Here is a 20,535-nt window from a genome sequence, read left to right on the forward strand (position 1 = left end):
ATATAAATAGTATGAATGTAAACATGAGGTGAGCAGGTTACATTGTAACACCGTGTCCTAACAACACGATACGTGATGAGATTTGCAGTGATACACAATTTGGCTGTTTGCATCAGACGAAACATAACAGAAATTTAAATACAACCATTCAGAAGCAGAGAATAGAGCACTCACTGCACTCCAGTGAAATGGTGAAGTTTATACAGGGGTGTCCAAACTTGGTCCTAGAGGGACGGTGTCCTGCCAAATTTAAGCTTCAACTTGCCTCAACACACCTGCATAGATGCTTCTAGAAAGCCTAGTAAAAGCTTGATTAGCTTGACCAGGTGTGTCTGATTGGGGTTGGAACTAAACTTTGCAGGACACCCAATATTAAACCACTTTTACATGATTAAATGTAGATGCTGAATCACTGATGTGTTGGTTTGCACTGAGTCTCAGTTCTGAAGTTTTATTTCAAGATCTGAGGTGAGCTATCCGCTGCTGCTTTCAGTAGTATGCCAATAAACATCATGTAAAATAGCATTCAAACTCTAATTATTAGGATTTAACACTGAATAAAGCACATTGGTGCAGGTGTACCTGAGGTGTACCTGAGGTGATCATAGTCAGTTTTCTGTTGTTTACCTGTGAGAAATAGAAGCCGTTTCTAAAATAAAAATTTCAGGTGTTGGTCGGGACAAAAACACCTTTTAATATGGAAAAAAAATCCTTCTATAACGCGCCGTTGCTTTTAGTTAGAAAATGGTTCAAAACGGCCTTTAGGCTCACATCATTCTGGCAACCTGCACCTGCGTGAACTCATCAGAGGAGGAGCAGAGTGAAAATGTGTTTTGATTCAGGAGTGCAATACCTAGTTCAACCACTGGGTGTCAAACTTGCATACTGCACCTTTCTGCAACTCTGGTGTTTCTTATTTGTGAATCACACTTGTGGTCTTTGCGGTCACAAAGGGACAAAGGCCTGTAATGTACCCTCAGATCTTTTCAGTAAAAAAAACCCTAATTTATTTTTGTTTAATAATATTTTTTTTAATCAAATATTTAATTTCGAGAGGGTTTTGTTGTAATAATTAATATTCATGCAGTAATTAACATACATTTTTGTACTATTGAAAACAAATATTTTTGTAATTCTCATTTTTTCCTATTTTTTAATTATTACAGTATTTCCAGGTAAAATAGAGATATGCAATAGAGACATTCAAAAACAAAAGGCAGATTTAATGAAAGCATTTAGGGCCCTATCATACACCCGGCGCAGTGTGGCGCAAGGCGCAGCGCAATAGTCCTTTGGTAGTTTCAGCTTGTCGCAAGAGTCGTTTTGAGGCGTTGCGCTACGCTGTTTAAATAGCAAATGCATTAGCGCTCATATGTGCGCCCATAGGCGTTCTGGTGTAAAAAGGAAGGCGTTCTGAGGCGGACCGCTGGCGCGTTGCTATTTTGAGAAACTATAATAGATTTTTCATTAGACCAAAACAAACCAGATCTAAACTCCGGCGCAGAGTTGCGCCTCGCTTACGCACTGCTTAATACACACTAGAGAGCAATAGGCAAATATCTTTACATATGAAAAAATGTAAATATTAAGGACATATATAGGATATAACAAGAATAGATATAGGATATAAATATAAAGGATTAAAATATTACACAACATATTATTTTCTAGCCTACATAAATATGAAAAATCACTGCTTTTATGTCTTCTTCATCTCGGGAGGCTTTTTTAGTTCATTCATAACAATTTGCTTTTGTATAATGTTATTATTATTAGCAGTATTATTTATTATATCCATATTTATATTTGTTTTATTAAAAACAAGCTTAGATTTGTCCACCTGTCAGGTTTTAGACCATATGGGGCACAGCATGTGTTTTAGGATATAACTCAGGTTTTTGAGCACATTTTGTTATTATTATTCATTTATTCGTTTGCTGGAAATTAGAACTGAATTTAGAAATAGTTTTGAAACTAATATTTGCACTTAACAAACAAAATTAATTATTTATAGACTAATTGATGTCTGTGCGTAAAGGTTTCCCTATCCAAGAGCGAATGTTCCATTATCTCTCATTCTCACGCAGTAGATGCTCTGTTTAACAGTTTTCTGTTAAATAACTGTTTGCTTGTGAAATGCTCATTTTTTCCACTTAGACTTATTTTACGTCCTGTAAATAGTGAATGCGCTCTTGGCGCGACGCAGCTGACTCTTAAAGGTAATGGGAGATGAGACTCTAATTGGTTTATTCTCAAAACACACCTATAACTCATTAAGAAAATAAACTCAACCCTTTTAGATCATGCGCCATGGCGCAAAGCAGTTTTTCCCGTCCTTAAATTAGCAAAAACGAGTCCTGACAAGCCCTGAAAGCGTTTGCGACCTGCGTTTTGCGCTCTGCGCATGGACCGTCAAAATAGAGCCCTTAATGACATGGTGTGACCACTAAATTCTAGTGTTACTATCTATGGAAAGTTTCGCTCTCTGTTTACTCTCCCTCAAGTGGATCTAAACTTTTATGAGTTTATTTCTTCTGTTAAACACAAAAGAATATATTTAGAAGAAAGCTGAAGACCTGTAACCACTGCCTTCCATAGAGGCAAAACAATGGAAGCCAATGGTTACTGGTTTCCAACATTTTTCAGAATATCTTGTTTTGAGTTCAACAGAAGAAAGAAACTCAACTAAAGGCTGAGTAAATGATGACAGGATTTTTATTTTTGGGTGAGCCGTTTTTTCAAGTTTATCTATAAACTAATGTGCTTCAAAACTGTGTCAGCATTTAAATTAAGAAGATATAAACATACCGGTGCTATCTGAAATAGAAAGCTGTATTTTAAAGTGCAGAAACAGTCAGTCACACAGACTATTACTACTATTAGTATTATTGTGGACTTGATTCTGATGACTCTGTGATGTAAAGGGAATGCTATTGGCTGTTTTAAAAGGGGGGAGGGGCTACTCTATGATAGTTTTTTTTTTTTGTTAATTGTTCGAATCTCCATTTGTCCATCAGAGTCTGATCACAGCTCACGACCAGTTTAAAGCCACTCTTCCCGAGGCTGATAAGGAGCGAATGGCCGTGATGGGCATCCAGAACGAGATCGTGAAGATTGCTCAGACCTACGGCATCAAGCTGGTCGGAGTCAATCCATACTCAGTGCTCAGCCCACAGGACATCACCAACAAATGGGAGGCTGTGAGTACAGAGTAAACACACTCACACACACACTAAAAAAACTAAATAATAACACTGTTGTATTCTACAGAGCTGTTTTTAGCCAAATCAGACTTGTAACTTTTAGTGATTGCACCAATTGGAAAATTTTACGCAATACCAATAACTGATATATTTAGAAACCGATATCCAATATATACAGTCAGAATTATTTGCCTCCCTGAATTTTGTTTCCCCCAATTTCTGTGTAACAGAAAGAAGATTTTTTTTTTCTCATCACATTTCTAAGCATATTAGTTTTAAAAACTCATTTCTAATAACAGATTTCTCTTATCTTTGCCACGATGACAGCACTTAATATTTGACTAGATATTCTTCAAGATACTAGTATTCAGATTAAAGTGACAGTTAAAGGCTTAAATAGGTTGATTAGGCAAGTCACTGTATAGCAGGGGTTAAAAAAACGGGGCTAATAATATTTGTAATAAGAGACAAATGGCTTTACATGGCAAAGCAAAAACCGAACAAACTCACCAACAGAGATTACATAAACAATGCTAGACAAAGAACAAGGAAACATGACGGTATATATATCAAACACTAAAGATCACATGACATGAAACAACCAAAGAGAAACCAGAGAGTTGCAAAGATGAAGAACAAGACACTAGACTGAGGCTGTTTCTCAATATGCGTTTTTCAGCGATCTTCCGTTCTTGTGTTCTCATGTAATGTCAGAGAACGGAGCACACGTGAAGGTTCCCGGATGTGTTCTTGATATTGATGATGCATGGATGCAGACTTGAGCACTGAACTCGCTCTAGAAGTCCCAGAAGTCATTGCGACTGGAGGTGGGAAGCGCAGCATTTTATATAGGTTTATTATTAAAGTTCAGAGAAATGACTTATTCACCTCAGGAGTTTCCCTAAATGAAACGGTGAATATAAACATTACCATGAAAATCTTTAGAAAGACAAACACATTAAGGGTGTTTATTTGCTGAAATTTCAAATTAAAATCTGTTTTATTTATATTGTGCAACGTAAATTTGTGAAGTCTTTATGCAGAGTATATATTGTGAAATGGGGGGATCAATAAATCGTTGTATGAATGCTGTAATGTTTAAATAATTTTACATTAAAAATGCGTGAAGGTCATGTGACCATCAAGAAGAACGCAGTATCTTATTTCTCACAGGACGCGTTCTCTGCCCTCGTGGTCTCCCGAGTTCATTCTTCCACGGTGACCTGGCAAGACCGGTCTCCACAAGTCCGTTCTCTGCGTTATTGGAATTGAGAAACAGCCTAAATCAACCAATGAAAACATGACACACATACAAAGGAAACAGAGCAGGAAACAGGAGGACAAGACTAAATTACAAAATAAAAGACACCATGACACACCTTACAATATTAACCTTTAAAAAAACTAAAAACTGCTTTGATTCTAGTCAAAATGAAGACTTTCTCCAGAAGAAAAAATATTAGAGGTAATACTGTGGAAAATTCCTGAATCAGATAAACGTAATTTAGGAAATATTTGAAAAATAAAGAAAAAAAAAATCACAGGAGGGCGAATAACTCTGACTTCAACTGTATGCCAGTAAGTTAAAATCTTTATATGAATCATAACAAATGGGGACATTTCTTATTAAAAAAAAAAAAAAAAAGTGACAATAATTTTCATTACAAATATGGAAGAAATGTTTTTGGACCTATATATATATATATATATATATATATATATATATATAGTCAACATGTCAAATACATTTCAAAATGACATTTAAATGGACAGAAATTTAAGTTGAGGTGTGACTCTGGTCTGTCGCCCCCTGCAGGTCAAGCAGCTGGTTCCCCTCAGAGACCAGATGCTGCAGGAGGAGGTTGCCAGGCAACAGGCCAACGAGAGGCTGAGACGCTCGTTTGCGGCTCAGGCAAACATCATCGGACCCTGGATTCAGACCAAGATGGAGGTGAGATGTTCTCAAGAGTCTACAAGACTGAAGGAAATCATAGGAGCTTCAGCGCTAGGAAATAAAATAGCAAAAATCTGCTACATTCTACCGATGTCTAATTGTTACTATTTTATGAGAACAATGAGATGAAAACATTACAATATTTTTTGTTTCAACACAAGTGCTGAAGCAAATAATACCAAATGTTTTGAGAAAAGGTCATTATGGGATGCAAATATCAAAAGCATGTCCCTGCAAACTCTTTGACGGACTGATAAATAGTATTTTTTCTTACCCTTAGTTGAATTTTAGTGTCATTTTAGCCCTTATTTAAACGCAGCGCTCGGGAATGGTTTAAAACAGTTGTCATGTCAACTTGCTGCAGTAAACAAAGCCAAGTCCGTAATGCTTGCCCCGCCTTCACGCTCTTCTTATTGGCCCACCACTGCTCTTGCACTGAACGCGAATGATTGGTTAATATCAGCTGTCAATCACTCAGTCAGTGCCCTCTTGCTTGGGATGACGGAGAGAGCTGCTACCGCGAAAAACTGTAAAGCGCTGAAGATGAGAATGAAGATAACACTGACAGATTTAGTTTTAGAAACCATGGCATCTAAAGTTACAAATAATGACATTTTACTAGTGATCATGTGCTGAATGTTAATCCACCATCTACACTTTTCCAAGAGTGTTTAAAAGACTTCTGGCTTCAAGTCCGCTATGAAAAGTCTGTGGGATGGAGTTTTCAGGTAACTGTTTGCCACATTTAGCACGAGAGGTTCAGTTTAATCCTTCATATAATCGCCAGATGCTGTCCGCCGTGCAAGTGGCAGCTATATGTCAAATTTAACACCATGTACACTATCGCAAACAGGCTTGCACTGAGTAAACTAACATCACTACTCATAAAAAACAGATATTGCTATTAACATGACGTCTGCATATAATAAGGTACAGTGTATGTCAAAAGCATCAGTGCAATATCAGGCAGCACCCGTAAGAACAGCACAGTTATATCATTAACAGATTCATGTCAAGCAGTGCGTGCAGGGCCGGTGAGCGGTCCATGTATCTTTTGGTCACTCAGTTACGTTATAAAAATCTATTTTCTTGTGATAACGGGATTTCGTTGAGACATATTTTCCTCACGCTTGCATGCATATATATATATATATATTTTTTATTTTTTTTTTTTCCTTGTTAGTTTGATTACTGTTGATTTCAAATGCAATAAGTATGTTTGTATAAAACTTGTAGTAACGGTGCTCTTAAGTACGACTAAATTTTGGCTGATGTGCCTAAATTTTTTAAGTTAGGAGCACCGGTGCTGCCATGCAAAAAGGTTAATTTCGAGCCCTGCAATATCATGTATTTTAGTACATTAAGTTAATTTAATATGACAGATGTTTTGTTTCCAGCTAGCTAAATAAATATAAATTTAGCTATATAACTTTAAGTTTAATGAAAGTTCTTTATACTATGAGCAGTTTATAGTTTGGTTATAATATGATGCTGTTTTTAGTGTTGCTGTTCCTTAAGTGTCCACATGAACTCAAGAGTTGCTGAGACTTTCATTTCAGGATGTTGATGTACTTCCAGGGCTTAATTTGTGCCGGAACATGATGGATCTGGATCCACCACCTCAGAAATCTGATCTGGCACCTAATTTTACCGATCCCCCTCCTCACTCGCCCGCTGTTCACTTTCACTTTGTTCCGTGACTCCCCAAGCCTCTTTACTTTTGTTCACGACAACCAACCCCCGCCCCTGCTCTTAACTTGCATCTGCGACGTCCCTACGCTATCCAACACCCCGCTATGACCTACACCCCCCAACCCCCACTCTCCACTTTCGTGCACGACACCTCTACATCCTCAGGTAGCATGCTGGATCTGCTACTCTGATCTGTTCCGGCACCCCTCTACTCAAATGAATATTGAGTAGGAGGCGGGGCTTTATTTTGTGCATCGTTGCCTCATAACAAACTAATAATAAGAGGGGTGGGGCTAAAATATTGATATAGAGTTGCTATGGAAACCCTCAGGTTGATGTAAACAGAAAGACCACCACTCCAAACGAGGAAGCAAATGGTCAGACTTTGATTGAAGATTACTAAAACAAACAGATTAATTAATCATAAGTGCAAACAAAATAAATAAATTAAATATTTTAAATAAATATAAATATGTTTTAATGATACTTTAACTTACCAAAATAAGTTTAAAAATTACTTAATTTATTTTATGTATACAAGATCCAGCTTAATTTTTTTACATTTAATTATATTTTTATATATTGATAATAATTATATTATATTTATATTTAATGTTTTATATAATGTGAGTTGAATTGACGTGAACAGGGTTATTTTTTCAAGCTTAATTTGCTAACTTGAGCTGCATATTTTGCAAACTGTCTGTGTGCTGTATTAGGAGATCGGTCATGTGTCGGTGGACATCGCCGGCTCTCTGGAGGAACAGATGAACAACCTGAAGCAGTACGAGCAGAACATCATCAACTATAAATCCAACATCGACAAGCTGGAGGGAGACCACCAGCTCATTCAGGAGGCGCTCATCTTCGACAACAAACACACCAACTACACCATGGAGGTACACACACGCACACACACACACACACACACACACACACACACACACACACACACACACACACACACATAAAGAGTGACACACACAGACCTACGCACACAAACAAAAATACAGATGTTTGTTATTGTGAATTGTGGGGACATTCTATAGGTTTTAATTGTTTTATACTGTACTGTATTTTCTATAACCCTACCCCTTAAAGGGAAATGTGCAGTTTTATTTTCTGAAAACAGAGCTTCTGGAGAAATTGGGACATCAGCAATTTCTTAATTCAACATCACCTTATAATACCTGTGTCACACTCTATGTCATTATACACATTTGTGTCCTGATACATGTGTCATAAACACACACACACACACACACACACACACACATACACACATAAATTTTTTTGGTTTGTTTTGTGTTTTTGTTTTGTTTTTAGTTTTGCTTTTGTTTTTAGTTTTTTTTGTGGGTTTTTTTGGTTTGGTTTTTGTTTAGTGTTTTGTTTTGTTTTTAGTTTTGCTTTTTTATGTTTTTTGTGTTGTTTTTGTTTTGTTTAGTGTTTTTGTTTTTTTTTGTTTAGGTTTTAGTTTTTTGTGTGTTTTTTGTTTTGTTTTTGTTTAGTGTTTTGTTTAGTTTTTAGTTTTGCTTTTGTATGTTTTTGTGTTGTTTTTTGTTTTGTTTAGTGTTTTGTGTTGTTTTTGTTTTGTTTTTAGTTTTTTGTGTTTTTTTTTCCGTTTTGTTTTTGTTTAGTGTTTTATTTTTAGTTTTGCTGTTTTATGTTTTTTGTTGGTTTTTGTTTTGTCTTGTGTTTTTTGGGTTGTTTTTTGTTTTGTTAGTGTTTTTTGTGTTGTTTTTTGTTTTGTTTTTAGTTTTTTGTGTTGTTTTTAGTTTTGCTTTTTTATATTTTTTGTGTTGTTTTTTTTGGTTTTCTTTTTGTTTAGTGTTTTGTTTTAGTTTTGCTTTTGTTTAGTGTTTTTAGTTTTGCTTTTGTTTAGTGTTTTTTGAGTTGTTCTTTATTTTATTTAGTTTTTTGTTTAGTTTTTTTTTTTTGTTGTGTTTCGTACTTCAAGGACAACACACACTTAATGCACAAATACACTTCATTGAACATCTACACATAGACATCACCTATGCTATATAACTGCAGGTTATGTTTTTAACTGCAGGTTTTAGTTAAAGTCATTAGTAATTAATAAAGTTATGCTAACTAATAACCATAACTTTATTACCACCATTTGTAAAGCTGCTTTGAACCAGTAATTATTGTGAAAATCGATATACAAATTTCCCAATACTGGGTTGCGGCTGGAAAGGGAATCCGCTGCGTAAAACATATGCTGTAATAATTGGCAGTTCATTCTGCTGTGACGACCCCTGATAAATAAGGAGCTAAGTGAAGGAAAATGAATGAATGAATGACTTCTCCATGTCTCCTCCAGCACATCCGTGTGGGCTGGGAGCAGCTGCTCACCACCATCGCTCGCACCATCAACGAGGTGGAGAACCAGATCCTGACCCGCGACGCAAAGGGCATCAGCCAGGAGCAGCTCAACGAGTTCAGAGCCTCCTTCAACCACTTCGACAGGGTCAGTGAGACGACACACATAGCCAGATTCAGAGCTAAGGCTGCTTGATACTGGAAAAATCTGATTTTATTTTACTTTTATATACATATATATATATATATATATACACACACACACACACACACACACACAATTTCCCCAGATGACTTGAATATCTCTATTTGCATGATTGTGTAGAGGAGTGAATCACGCATGAAATGTAACAAACAAAATTACAAGCATAGATAAATGAAATAGAGCAAAAAAAAATCGAAATAAACAGTGCTTTGTGGTTTTCAGAGTCTAGTCAAATCAAATTCAGGTAGAGAAATACAAAAATTAAATATGAAATAACACTTTAAAGACTTTAAACACTTTCTCATCCACGTTCCTGGACGACCACCAGCTCTGCATGTTTTGGATGTCTCCTTTGTCTGTCACACCCATTACAGGTCTGTCAGTCTCTGCTAATGAGCTGATGATCTGAATCAGGTGTGTTTGGTCACGGAGACATGAAAAATGTGCAGAGCTGGTGGTCCTCCAGGAATGTGGTGGAGAAACACTGCTTTAAACTACTTTTTAAATCAGAGATGCCCAAAGTAGGGCCCACGGGCCAAAGTTAGCCCATTGTAACCACTGATTTGGCCTGCCATCCCATCTGAGAGCAGAGTGAGAATGAAGAAGATGGTTAGAGGCAAATGCCTTCAACACAGAGATCGCCATTTCTAATTTGACAAAACCATTTTTGTATTTTATTGCTGAGCTACAAAAAAGCAAACTCAAGTTAAATGTTTTAATTAAATGTAGATCAATCTGGCACCTTTGAAATGCAGATTAGTAATTAGATTAATTAGATTATAATTAGTTTGTTTTGTTTTTACTGTTATAAGCTCATCATAAAATGTAAAATGTACTGTATTTGTTAATATAAAGCAATGTTTTCTACTCATTTTTAAACATTATTAAATTAATTAGGAAGTTAACCATGTGTTCCTTCAGCCCACAAGCCTCAATCAAGTTTGGTTTTTGTGCCCAACTTTTTCATAGAAATAGCTTTAAATAGTTTAATAAAATACATTTCTATTACAATTACAAATGGTAAAATTTCTTGTGCTTAAATTCTTTACACTCTCCTGGAGCTTAAAACAGGCAAGTGATAAATATTGACTCTGATATGGTTAAACTCTGCAGTAACTCCACAAATCCTATGTATTATAACTGTGGCTATATAATCCCAATATAATATATATATAACCCTAAACTATACAATATGTATAATAATCACAGACCCTGCGATGTGACTACTGCGGATGTGCCCAATGTTGTGCAGCCATACTGAGAGCTGAGGATGCATGTGTGTGTGTGTGTTATGTGGATTGACTATTGTCATTCACTTGCAGAAGAGAAACGGCATGATGGACCCCGACGACTTCCGCGCCTGTCTGATCTCTATGGGTTACGATCTGGTGAGTGACAGCAAAGCCCCGCCCCTTTGTATGAAGCCACACACTTCTTTGAAAAACACGCATCTTTTACATGTCTGCTAAATATGTTTTATAGTTTGTGTTTTCCATAGCAGTATATTAACAATGATGCACTTAAAGGGCACCTATTATGCTTAAATTCACTTTTATAAGTGGTTTAAACACAGTTGTTTGGTGACAGTGTGTAAATATAACCAATATAATCTTTGTTGTATTCACACTTGATTAAAACAGTCTGCAGAAACACTTTGATTGACATTCTCCCTTTGTACGTGTCATCAGAATAGAAAAGACCCGCCCACTAGTGACCATCTCTCTCTCATTAGCATAAACATCCCCTGAGTAAAAAGCAGCCATTCACCCTTTGAGTTTTGAATCTGCCACTATGCCGACACACAGGTATTTGTAGCTCCGCTCTCTTTTGAAAAGGGCACAATCTCAATTGAATTTAAAGCGACAGTCACCAAAATGCCTATTGGCTTACAGCAGGAAAGTCCAAACTCGGTCCAGTGTCCTGCTGAGTTTAGCTTCAACACACCTGCCAGGACGTTTCTAGTATATCTAGTAAGAGCTTGATTAGCTGGTTCAGGTGTGTTTGATTAGGGTTGGAGCTAAACTCACCAGGACACCGGCCCTCCAGGACTGAGTGTGGACACCCTTGGCTTAAAAAGAATAGTCACTGCAGTAAAAGTTGACCTGTTCTGCTGATTTCTACCTCTGTTTCAAAAGAAACATTTGTTGTTTATTTATATTTTGATATTTCATCAAATTGTTCTGCTTAATACCTTATTATCTGCATGTTTATGCTGATTTCATGATGTGAGTATAATAGAGTATGAGTCTGTAATTTAGCTTTTTTGTTATTTGTATTTGGAGTTTTAAAAAAGTTTTACTGTTTAAAAACAAAATTTGTTTTTCATTTAAGGTAAAAAAATGTCAGAATTAAATATTATTAAACTCGATATGTGGCTTTTGCTTTTTTTAAAACAAATACTTTTATACATAAATACCCTGATTTAAGTTTTTACAAATTTATAATAAGCAAAATGTCTAATTAAAAAAAAAAACATTTCATTTTAATCCGATTAATCAAAAAAAAAATCAGCCGATTAATTTATTAACAGACTAAACATTAGTTGCAGCCCTAAACTCAACTGATTTGAATGGCCACACATTTGAATTGATTTTCAACAACCTGGCTGTTCATCATTACATCCCCGACCAACAGTCATTTTAAAGATGTTTTCTTAAGACTAGCAAAATGAACATGTCTCTTTAACCTCATTGGCTGTTTGGTCTGGTTGTGTTCTGACAGGGTGAGGTGGAGTTCGCCCGCATTATGACCCTGGTGGACCCCAACAACACCGGCGTGGTGACCTTCCAGGCCTTCATCGACTTCATGACCCGCGAGACTGCCGAAACTGACACTGCTGAACAAGTCATGGCCTCCTTCAAGATCCTGGCCTCCGACAAGGTGAGACCAAGACATTTGCGCATGTTTTAGTGACGGTTTCAGTACCTAATAGCAGGCAAAAACAATGCGCCTCATTCATGAAACACAAGCAGAACGAAGTGTTCGTGTAAATTGGTTATAAAGCTGTTCTGAGGTAAATTTTGATTGATGAAAGAAAGTGTTGTTGGTACAAAAAAATACACTTAGTAAGCAAAAATTATTTATTTGGGGGCAAAATTACTAGACGTAATACTGATTCACTAACACAATAATTTTAAGAGTTCACACTTAGCTGATGATTTATAAAAGCTTGTTTGGCATGCTGTCCCGGGAGTAAGCCCCGAGCTCAAGGGCTCCTCGAGCCCGGGGCTTCCTCCCGTTGGCAGAGCGAGAGGGGAGCCTGAGCTCGGTGGATCTCAGAACTCCCCTGCTGCGGTAGCTAAGGGAACACAAGGGGTTAGAAGCTTGATTGTTATGTATGTTGAATGTCTTTGGATGGTGGGAGGAAACCGGAGAACCCGGGGAAAACCCACGCGGACACGGGGAGAACATACAAACTCCTCACAGAAACACCCACCAGTCCTGTGGAACCAGGGCCGGCAGTGTTCTTGCTGTGGGGCTCACAGTGCTAACCACTGTGCCACCGTGCCGCCCAATCAGAGGTAAAGGAGGAGAATAGGGGAGGAGGGGGGTTTCTTCCAAACAAAGATAAAGTGAACTGGAAACTGTGTTTATTTATAGTAGCTTAGGGCTCATATGATTGGAAGATGGTGATTAGCAAATGCGAGACCGGCCGTGATAAATCATAAGCACGTGATCCTCTCGAAATTAGTTTATGAATAAACTTCACATATTACAAGCTAATTTCATCTTGTCTTTTTGTTTTTGTAACCAAGAGTTTGCACCTTTCAATTTTGGTTAAAACATGTCACTTGTTACTATGACCCAGTCGTCCAATCAGTAGAGAGGGGTGAGACAAATACACAGACCAACCATCCTACAGTAGCCTAGTTGTCTTTTAACAACAACTGAACAACAATGGAGAGGTTAATATTATTGATTACTGCATTTTTTTATATTCAGTAATATTCTTCAAAATGAGATACTCATAATGTCTCACTGCTAGAGACGCACCAAAATGAAAATTCTGGGCTGAAACCAAAACCGAAAATCCTGGATGCGCTTGGCCGAAGACGAAAACTATTTTGTAATATTTAATTATTCTTTTATAATAACCTCAAATAACTTAAATTTCACTCAAAATCCTATATCTGGGGACTGATATTACTGTTCAATGGTTATTTATTAATTTGTGACAGGGATACTCAGAGCATTATTTTGCTACAGCAATCCACATTTTAGAGATGTTTTTAGAGGCTAAATTCAAAACAAATACCACCAAACTGCCCATACAACTTTGGAAGTTGATGTCTACTTTATAAATATTGTCAAAAGTATGAAACAATATCTTGCATGTTCATCAAAACTATACATAGAAAAACAGGCCCTTATATGGTCACCAGTGGAAATTGGAGCTCCTCTAGGGATGATGTTTGATACTGCACCCAAACAAAATACTACTAAAAGCTAATTTTTTGATATCAGCTTCAAATGTAGAATCATGCATCAACTTAAAAGCATATAACTTTTTGTGATATTTACTCTTTGAACTTTTTTCCTTTCAGCTACAATCTGACAATTCCTCAAAATGAGACCAAGCTTAAATCTATGCTGTGTTGAAGATTGCCAATCATTTAAGCTGAACATGTCATTTTAACAGCAATGTTCAAAAAGAGGGGGTCACTATCAAATCACATCTGTTGTGTGTAGTAAATAGGAAAATTTAGAGTAATACCAAATTTAGAATAAAAGTCTTGAAAGGGTTAATGTGAAAAATGGGAGATGGAAAAGCATTTGCTAAATAAAATTTGACATATTGAATATTACGCGCATGTAAAGCCACGGCCATACTTGAGTTTGAGCAAGCGAAACTCATCATATGATGCTGCGATTAGATGATTAGAAATTAAAAAAGTAAGTGATTGCTCCATATTTTATATTTCTGTACAGAGAGCTCATGTTTTGATCTTCTATTGGTCTTATGCAATCATGTGGTGCGATTTCGCTAGTCAGAGTTTAACAAGCTTGAACTTTGCAACACAGCGACATACAAAACTTGTTGCACAAGTTTGCGTTTCCGATACACCATATTCAGAAGTCTGTGAGGCGAAAAGTGCGGTCAAAGTTTAAAATACACAAGACATGTCGCTCATATAGTTTTGAATGGGGAAAAGTGTACCGGTCAATGTAGCGAATGAAGCTCCGCCTTCTAGTACAGGAGCCAATAATCAATTGCTATAAACTGACGATTCCCTGGGGGAGTGGCTCGAACCAGACATCAGTTTGTGTAGATTTTTTGTGTGATTCGAACGTTTAAAAATGAAACTAAAGAGACAGTCTTTGTTTAATTTAATTGGTGATTCTCAGAGTTGGGTGTAACGTGTTACTGTATTCTAATTACATTATTAGTGAACGCAGTTATTTAATGAATGTAATGAATAGCATTTTAAATTTGTGTAATTTGATTACAGTTATCAAAGTTAGTGTAGTTGCATTACTACAAATGCAGTCTAAAGAACTTCCGATTGCCTTTAACTTCAACCAACAACTTTTTCAGCACTAAAACAGAAAGCATTTTACGACAATACTGCGCTCCAAAAACATGCCGGCAAAACTCAGCCTAATGAGGCTAAAACAGGCTAAATTCGATTTTTGTGCAGGATCAGGAGTAAAGGTATCTTCTGAATGTGAAGGGAAGTGTAGCTGCTTATGGGGCCGTTCACATATCACGTCTTTTGCGTGGATTTGTGCAACCCCGCCGGTCCTACACCACCCAACTCGTTCCGAGCTGGTATCGAACCGGCGACATTCCGCATGGGAGTCGGTTGATCTACCAAGGAGGCTAAAGACCATGGCCTCTAACGTCTGTCACAAGCGCACCTTTAGAGGTCAGAGGAGTGAGGTTTACCTGCACAGCACCTACTGGCTAGCCTCCGTTACACTCACCCCCCTATACCTCACTCTCATCCGGGTCACGGCACCAACGGTAACCCCGCCAATCCTACGCCATCCAACCCGCTTCGAGCTGGTATCGAACCGGCATCCTTCCATATAGGAGTCGGTTGCTCTAACTAGGAGGCTAAAGATCATGGCCTCTAGCATCTGTCGCTAGAGCACCTTTAGAGGTCAGAGGAGTGAGGTTTACCTGCACAGCACATTGTACACTCGCATATTGGGCCTTTCCCAGGCGAGTCATGCTAGTCACGTGACAAGAACCGACTGATCAGCTTCATCCTTTGGAATAATCACATTAAGATAGACCAGGGGTCACCAACCTTTTGCAAACCGAGAGCTACTTCTTGGGTAACGATTAGTGTGAAGGGCTACCAGTTATTAACTTACACATTTTTCTTAATTTATGTTTAATTATATGTAATTATTAACAATTAATAATATTCATCTATGTGAAGACATTGATCATGTTAATGATTTATCACAGTAGTTGTCAACAATGATTTAACCAGTTAGATAAATATCAATATTCAACACTTCATTTGTCTGAAATTGTTTTTAAAGTTTTTTTTTTTATACAGTATATAACTATAAGTAAAGTATAAGCAGGGTTCAACGCTAAGGACTTTTTCTACTTGTCCGATCGGGCAAGTGGTTTAGATTTTTACTTGCCCTGCCAAAATTTTCACTGGCCCCACCAAAAAAAAAGGGAGGTTAATAGCTATTTTTAGCCACATATTTTAAATAATGTGTCAAAAATAAAGTCTGTAAATCTAGAAATTCAATACTTAAAAAACAATTGTAAATATAAGTGTTATGCAAACAAAAAGAACAGTATGGAGAATGTGGAGGTACTTTATTGCAGTTTGAAATTATTTAACAATACTTGTCAAACTGACGGCAAACTATGCATAACATCACTTCATTTTTATTTTGTCGTGTTGTTGCCACGTAAATGTCTACTTCCAAGACGTTAGAGACAGACATTTTCGTTTAGCCTTATAATTTGATGTTGCCGCCGTGTTGCTGTTTCTACGCTGTACTGGTTGTTACCAGGTTACAAAAAAAAAAATAGCATGGTTAAATCAATCATATGAGACGAATCGCAATATGTTGTTTACGACATTACAGAGAAGGTAGCATTTAAAGACTTAACACAAGCTTAAAATGCACAAATAGTCACAGACAAATTAAATGTTAGTGACTGACAAGGCAGCACTGTCCCAATCGGGCCAGTAATGATCCGGTCTACTGTCCCAAGTGTCTCTCACACTGGCCCTGGGCCACCGGGCAGTCCTTATTGTTGAGCCCTGATAAGTAAAGTAACTTAAAAAGAATACCTATAAAAATATTAGATGCAGCTTACTCATATGTGGTGCTATGGTGAGCTATTTTTAGAACAGGCCCGCAGGCAACCCATGTGAACCTGGCGGGCTACCTGGTGCCCACGGGCACCATGTTGGTTACCCCTGAGATAGACAAACACAGAACACCCAAACACTGCCTTTTCATACAATGGATGTGAATTGTTACAGGTATCCAGTTTTCTTCTAAATGTCTTCTTGGAACACTTCATCATTCACTTGGTCCAACAGAATTGGAACAAGTAAATGATGAGAGAATTTTAAGTTTTGGATGAACTCTTTAAGTCTTTTGAGTGTGTCAAGCTGCTGTGATCAACCCATTGTAATGTTTCTCAGTGAATATTAAATTACTGAAAGAGCTGCAGTTTATTCTGTTTTTATAGGTATATTTTATATGTTTGAAAAATAACTTTAAAGTAAAGTAATTAGTCATTTGATTACTTTTTACATGAAGTAGTTAGCAATGGAATCAGATTACAATTTTCCAGTAGTAATCAGTAATTTGTAATCTGTAAGTTTTAAAGTAACATTCCCAACACTGGTGATTCCTAATATAAAATTTAATTTAAGCTTGGCGAGCGTTTTTAGAGAACTTGATGTTTCCCCGATCAAACAGAATGCCCGAGAGGCATTTTAAAGATGGCCACCAAGTGACTTGCTTTAAAGGGACTTTGCCAAGGATTAACATCAATAATGCTTGCGTTGTTTACTGTAGATTGCTAGGTTAACAACACTACAGTCAAGCATTTGTGAATCTGGTTGGGATTTTTTGGAATGAAAAGTTGTCCAAAGGATTTACTTTTATTATAAATAGTTCTTCAAGGGGTGTCGTTATAAAATTGTCTCTCGTCTTTCAGCCCTACATCACCGTGGAGGAGCTCCGCCGCGAATTGCCCCCAGAGCAGGCCGAGTACTGCATCAGCCGCATGACCAAGTACGTCGGCCCCGAAGGAGCCCTTGGAGCCCTGGATTACATCTCCTTCTCCAGCGCCCTCTACGGAGAGAGCGACTTATAAATGCTCTCAATGTCCTGCTTTTTCTCTTTCTTTTCTCTCATCCCTCTCTCTTCTTGTTTTCTTCAAGCACCCCCAAATGTAGCTTTCAGTCTGTGAAGGGAGTCAATAGTAATATCTCTCGTTTTCCCACTCATGAATATTCTCTGTCTTTCTGTCTAAAGCCCACACTGCTAGCTTTAACTGCATTTGTATCTTACATCCACTCTGTAATAGGATGGAATTGCAATAATGGGGTTTTTAATCTTGTTGTCCAGTCAAAAAAGTCTCATTTGAATGTCTGACGCGTTTTTCCCCTCCAATAAGCATCACATCGTCTGAAGTCAGCATGGAATTGGATCAACCCTATTTATTCGTGTTCCTGTTCTTATTATGGATAATTATTCAATGCATTTTGTGCCTAAAAATATCTGAAGCCCTTTTTTAAAAGATATCATCTAGGCTAGAAAAAATATTTGGGCATAATTTTAGGCCAGTTTTCTTAGCGTGGGGTTATGCTGTCTTGCTAAAATCTTATAGTAGTTAATGCACACTAACACATTAGCAAACTTTCCATCATTTTGAATAATAAAACAAGTCTTACCCTACATTTCTATTGTTAAATCAGGTCGCACTCACTTTATAAAAGTTAAACTGGTCGTTTCATGTTGACTTCAGTATGCTTAGGCCAACTTTCTTATCTCTGTGCCTTAAAAAACCTTCCAACATGATAAAAGATGCATTATAATGTGTGTTTGTTAATTAATGAGTGCTTGTAAAGATGCATGTTGTGTTTATTCTGCAGACATTAATATGTGAGAAGGGCCTGTTGCCTCATTTGGTCTGTACTGTTTAAAAACCCCAAAAAGCACTACTGCTGTCCAGTGTCTTCTTAATTTGAAACTGTGAGAACAACTCAATAGTCTCTACACAGAACGTTTAGTGTCTGTATGTTGTGTTGTCATCATGTTTCATCTTTTATCATTGTGTATTGTGAATGTGGTGTTCAGAGGCAAATTCACTATTATTAATTTGCCTTTTAATTGGGAAGTATTGTGCCAAATTATCAAACCAAAGCCAGTAAATGAACTTGATGAAATGGCAAAGACTATGGCAAAGTGTATGTGTTGCACTGACCTGAATGGCTTCTGAAAGCTTAACAAGAACCAGGTTTGCTTTCAAACCGACAGTGAAATCCAGTGACACACACGACAGATTCGTTAAATTAAACCCTGGATGTCACTGCAGTGAAACACCCTCTATCTCTTTGTATTTAGATATACTCACGTCGATCATTTTAAGGAATAATTCACTATTAAGAATCATTTACTCACCCTCATGTTGTTCCAATGTGTTAAGAAGGTGGTCTGTCAGAAAGTTTACATGACTCCATATCCTAGGTGTTGAAGAAATTATGTCTGTTTACATAATAAAACATAACAATATATGGACGATAACTAAATCGCAGCCGTTGCTTCTTCTAATTCAAATATTCGCGCCCTTTGACGCTGGTGTGATTCTGATTGGCTGTCAACGTTTTACCGTTTATCAGCGGAGGAAAAAAGGTAAATTAATTACGCATGTTTGTCAATTTTAGAGTTATCCACCCCCTTAAATAAAAGATAGAGGGTGTCTGGTTCTTTAAAAGAGATGTTTGGGAAAGTTATGAAAGTTTTGAAAGGAGGAAGAACGTCTTTGTCCTCAGGCAGGCCTTGTTTATCAAGGATGTAGTTTCTATTGGCGATATTCGGATGTTATTTGTCATTCAATATCAATCATGATGTTAAATCTGGGTAAATGTATTTCACTGACCCTTCAGATCGCCTCATTGTGATCATCTCTGTCTCCTATATGGCCTCCAGGTATCTTCATTTGCATTTTAAACGCAGACGATTAAAAAATAAACCGAAACGCCCAGAATAAAACAGCTCAAACTCTACTGCTTCTGTGTTTTTGATTTTCTGTCATGTGTATGTCTCGTTTGTCTCCAGTAGGGGGAGCTTTAGGATGAACTAAGAGTATGATGAAGTCCAGCAATTCCTCTCAACTCGACTGCCTTGGTGAAAGTGTTTTCAGGTATTTAATTCTTGAATATTGCTGATTAAGCTCTGTAAGGCTTTAAACAAACCTGTCTTTAGCATACGTTCGCTAGTTTTTCATTTTTGTTTTGTTAAAACAACCATTGAGACGACAAGCAACATGTATTTTTTCTAGCCTAGGCCGATAGCTAGGAAATTAACATTTCATAGGATTGAAGATTTGCTCTCCAGGATCAATACATTATGTAAATTATTTATTTTACGAAATGTAGGAACAATTTAATATTCACAAGTACCATATTCTCTATGTTGATGACGTCGAGTTTTTCCCCCAGCTGTTATTTAATGACATACCAATTAAAGGGATAGTTCACACAAAAATTTAAATTCTGTCAACATTTACTTACCTTTTACTTGTTGCAAACCTTTATGAGTTGCTTTTTTGTGTTAAAATTGTTGGAAACCTGCAACTACTGGCTTCTATAGTGCTTGTTTTTATATGCAGTAAAACAATACTTCCTGACTTAATTGTAGTGTCCAAACTCGGTCCTGGAGGGCCGGTGTCCTGCAAAGTTTAGTTCCAACCGCAATCAGACACACCCCTAGCTAATCAAGCTCTTACTATAGGCTTTCTAGAAACATCCTAGCAGGTGTGTTGAGGCAAGGTGGAGCTAAAATCTGCAGGACACCGGCCCTCCAGGACCGAGTTCGGACACCCCTGCTATAGCTGAATCAATTGAACATTTCTAGTCTTTCTTTTCTTTTTGGTTTAGTCCCTTTTATTTAATCAGGGGTCGCCACAGCGCAATGAACCACCAACTTATCCAGCA

The 20,535-nt window shown here is 37.2% G+C and overlaps 1 protein-coding gene across 3 annotated transcripts in view; it reads left to right on the top strand.

Moving 5' to 3' along the window:
• Window positions 1-20,535, top strand: part of actn3b (actinin alpha 3b) — a 297,251-nt gene that overhangs the window by 80,600 nt on the left and 196,116 nt on the right. The window contains exons 15-21 of one of the 3 annotated variants that reach the window (XR_012382302.1): window positions 3,018-3,200; window positions 5,020-5,154; window positions 7,569-7,748; window positions 9,176-9,355; window positions 10,589-10,767; window positions 12,101-12,259; window positions 17,532-19,605. The exons of 1 other annotated variant lie outside the window; for it this stretch is intronic. Coding sequence is in view for 1 of the 2 variants with exons in the window: in NM_205544.2 (NP_991107.2) it covers window positions 3,018-3,200; window positions 5,020-5,154; window positions 7,569-7,748; window positions 9,176-9,322; window positions 10,702-10,767; window positions 12,101-12,259; window positions 17,532-17,690 (1,029 nt within the window). In the remaining variant the exon portion in view is untranslated. 3 annotated transcript variants of the gene reach the window in all.

This window comes from Danio rerio, chromosome 7, assembly GCF_049306965.1.
Source record: "Danio rerio strain Tuebingen ecotype United States chromosome 7, GRCz12tu, whole genome shotgun sequence".
Taxonomy (NCBI): domain Eukaryota; kingdom Metazoa; phylum Chordata; class Actinopteri; order Cypriniformes; family Danionidae; genus Danio; species Danio rerio.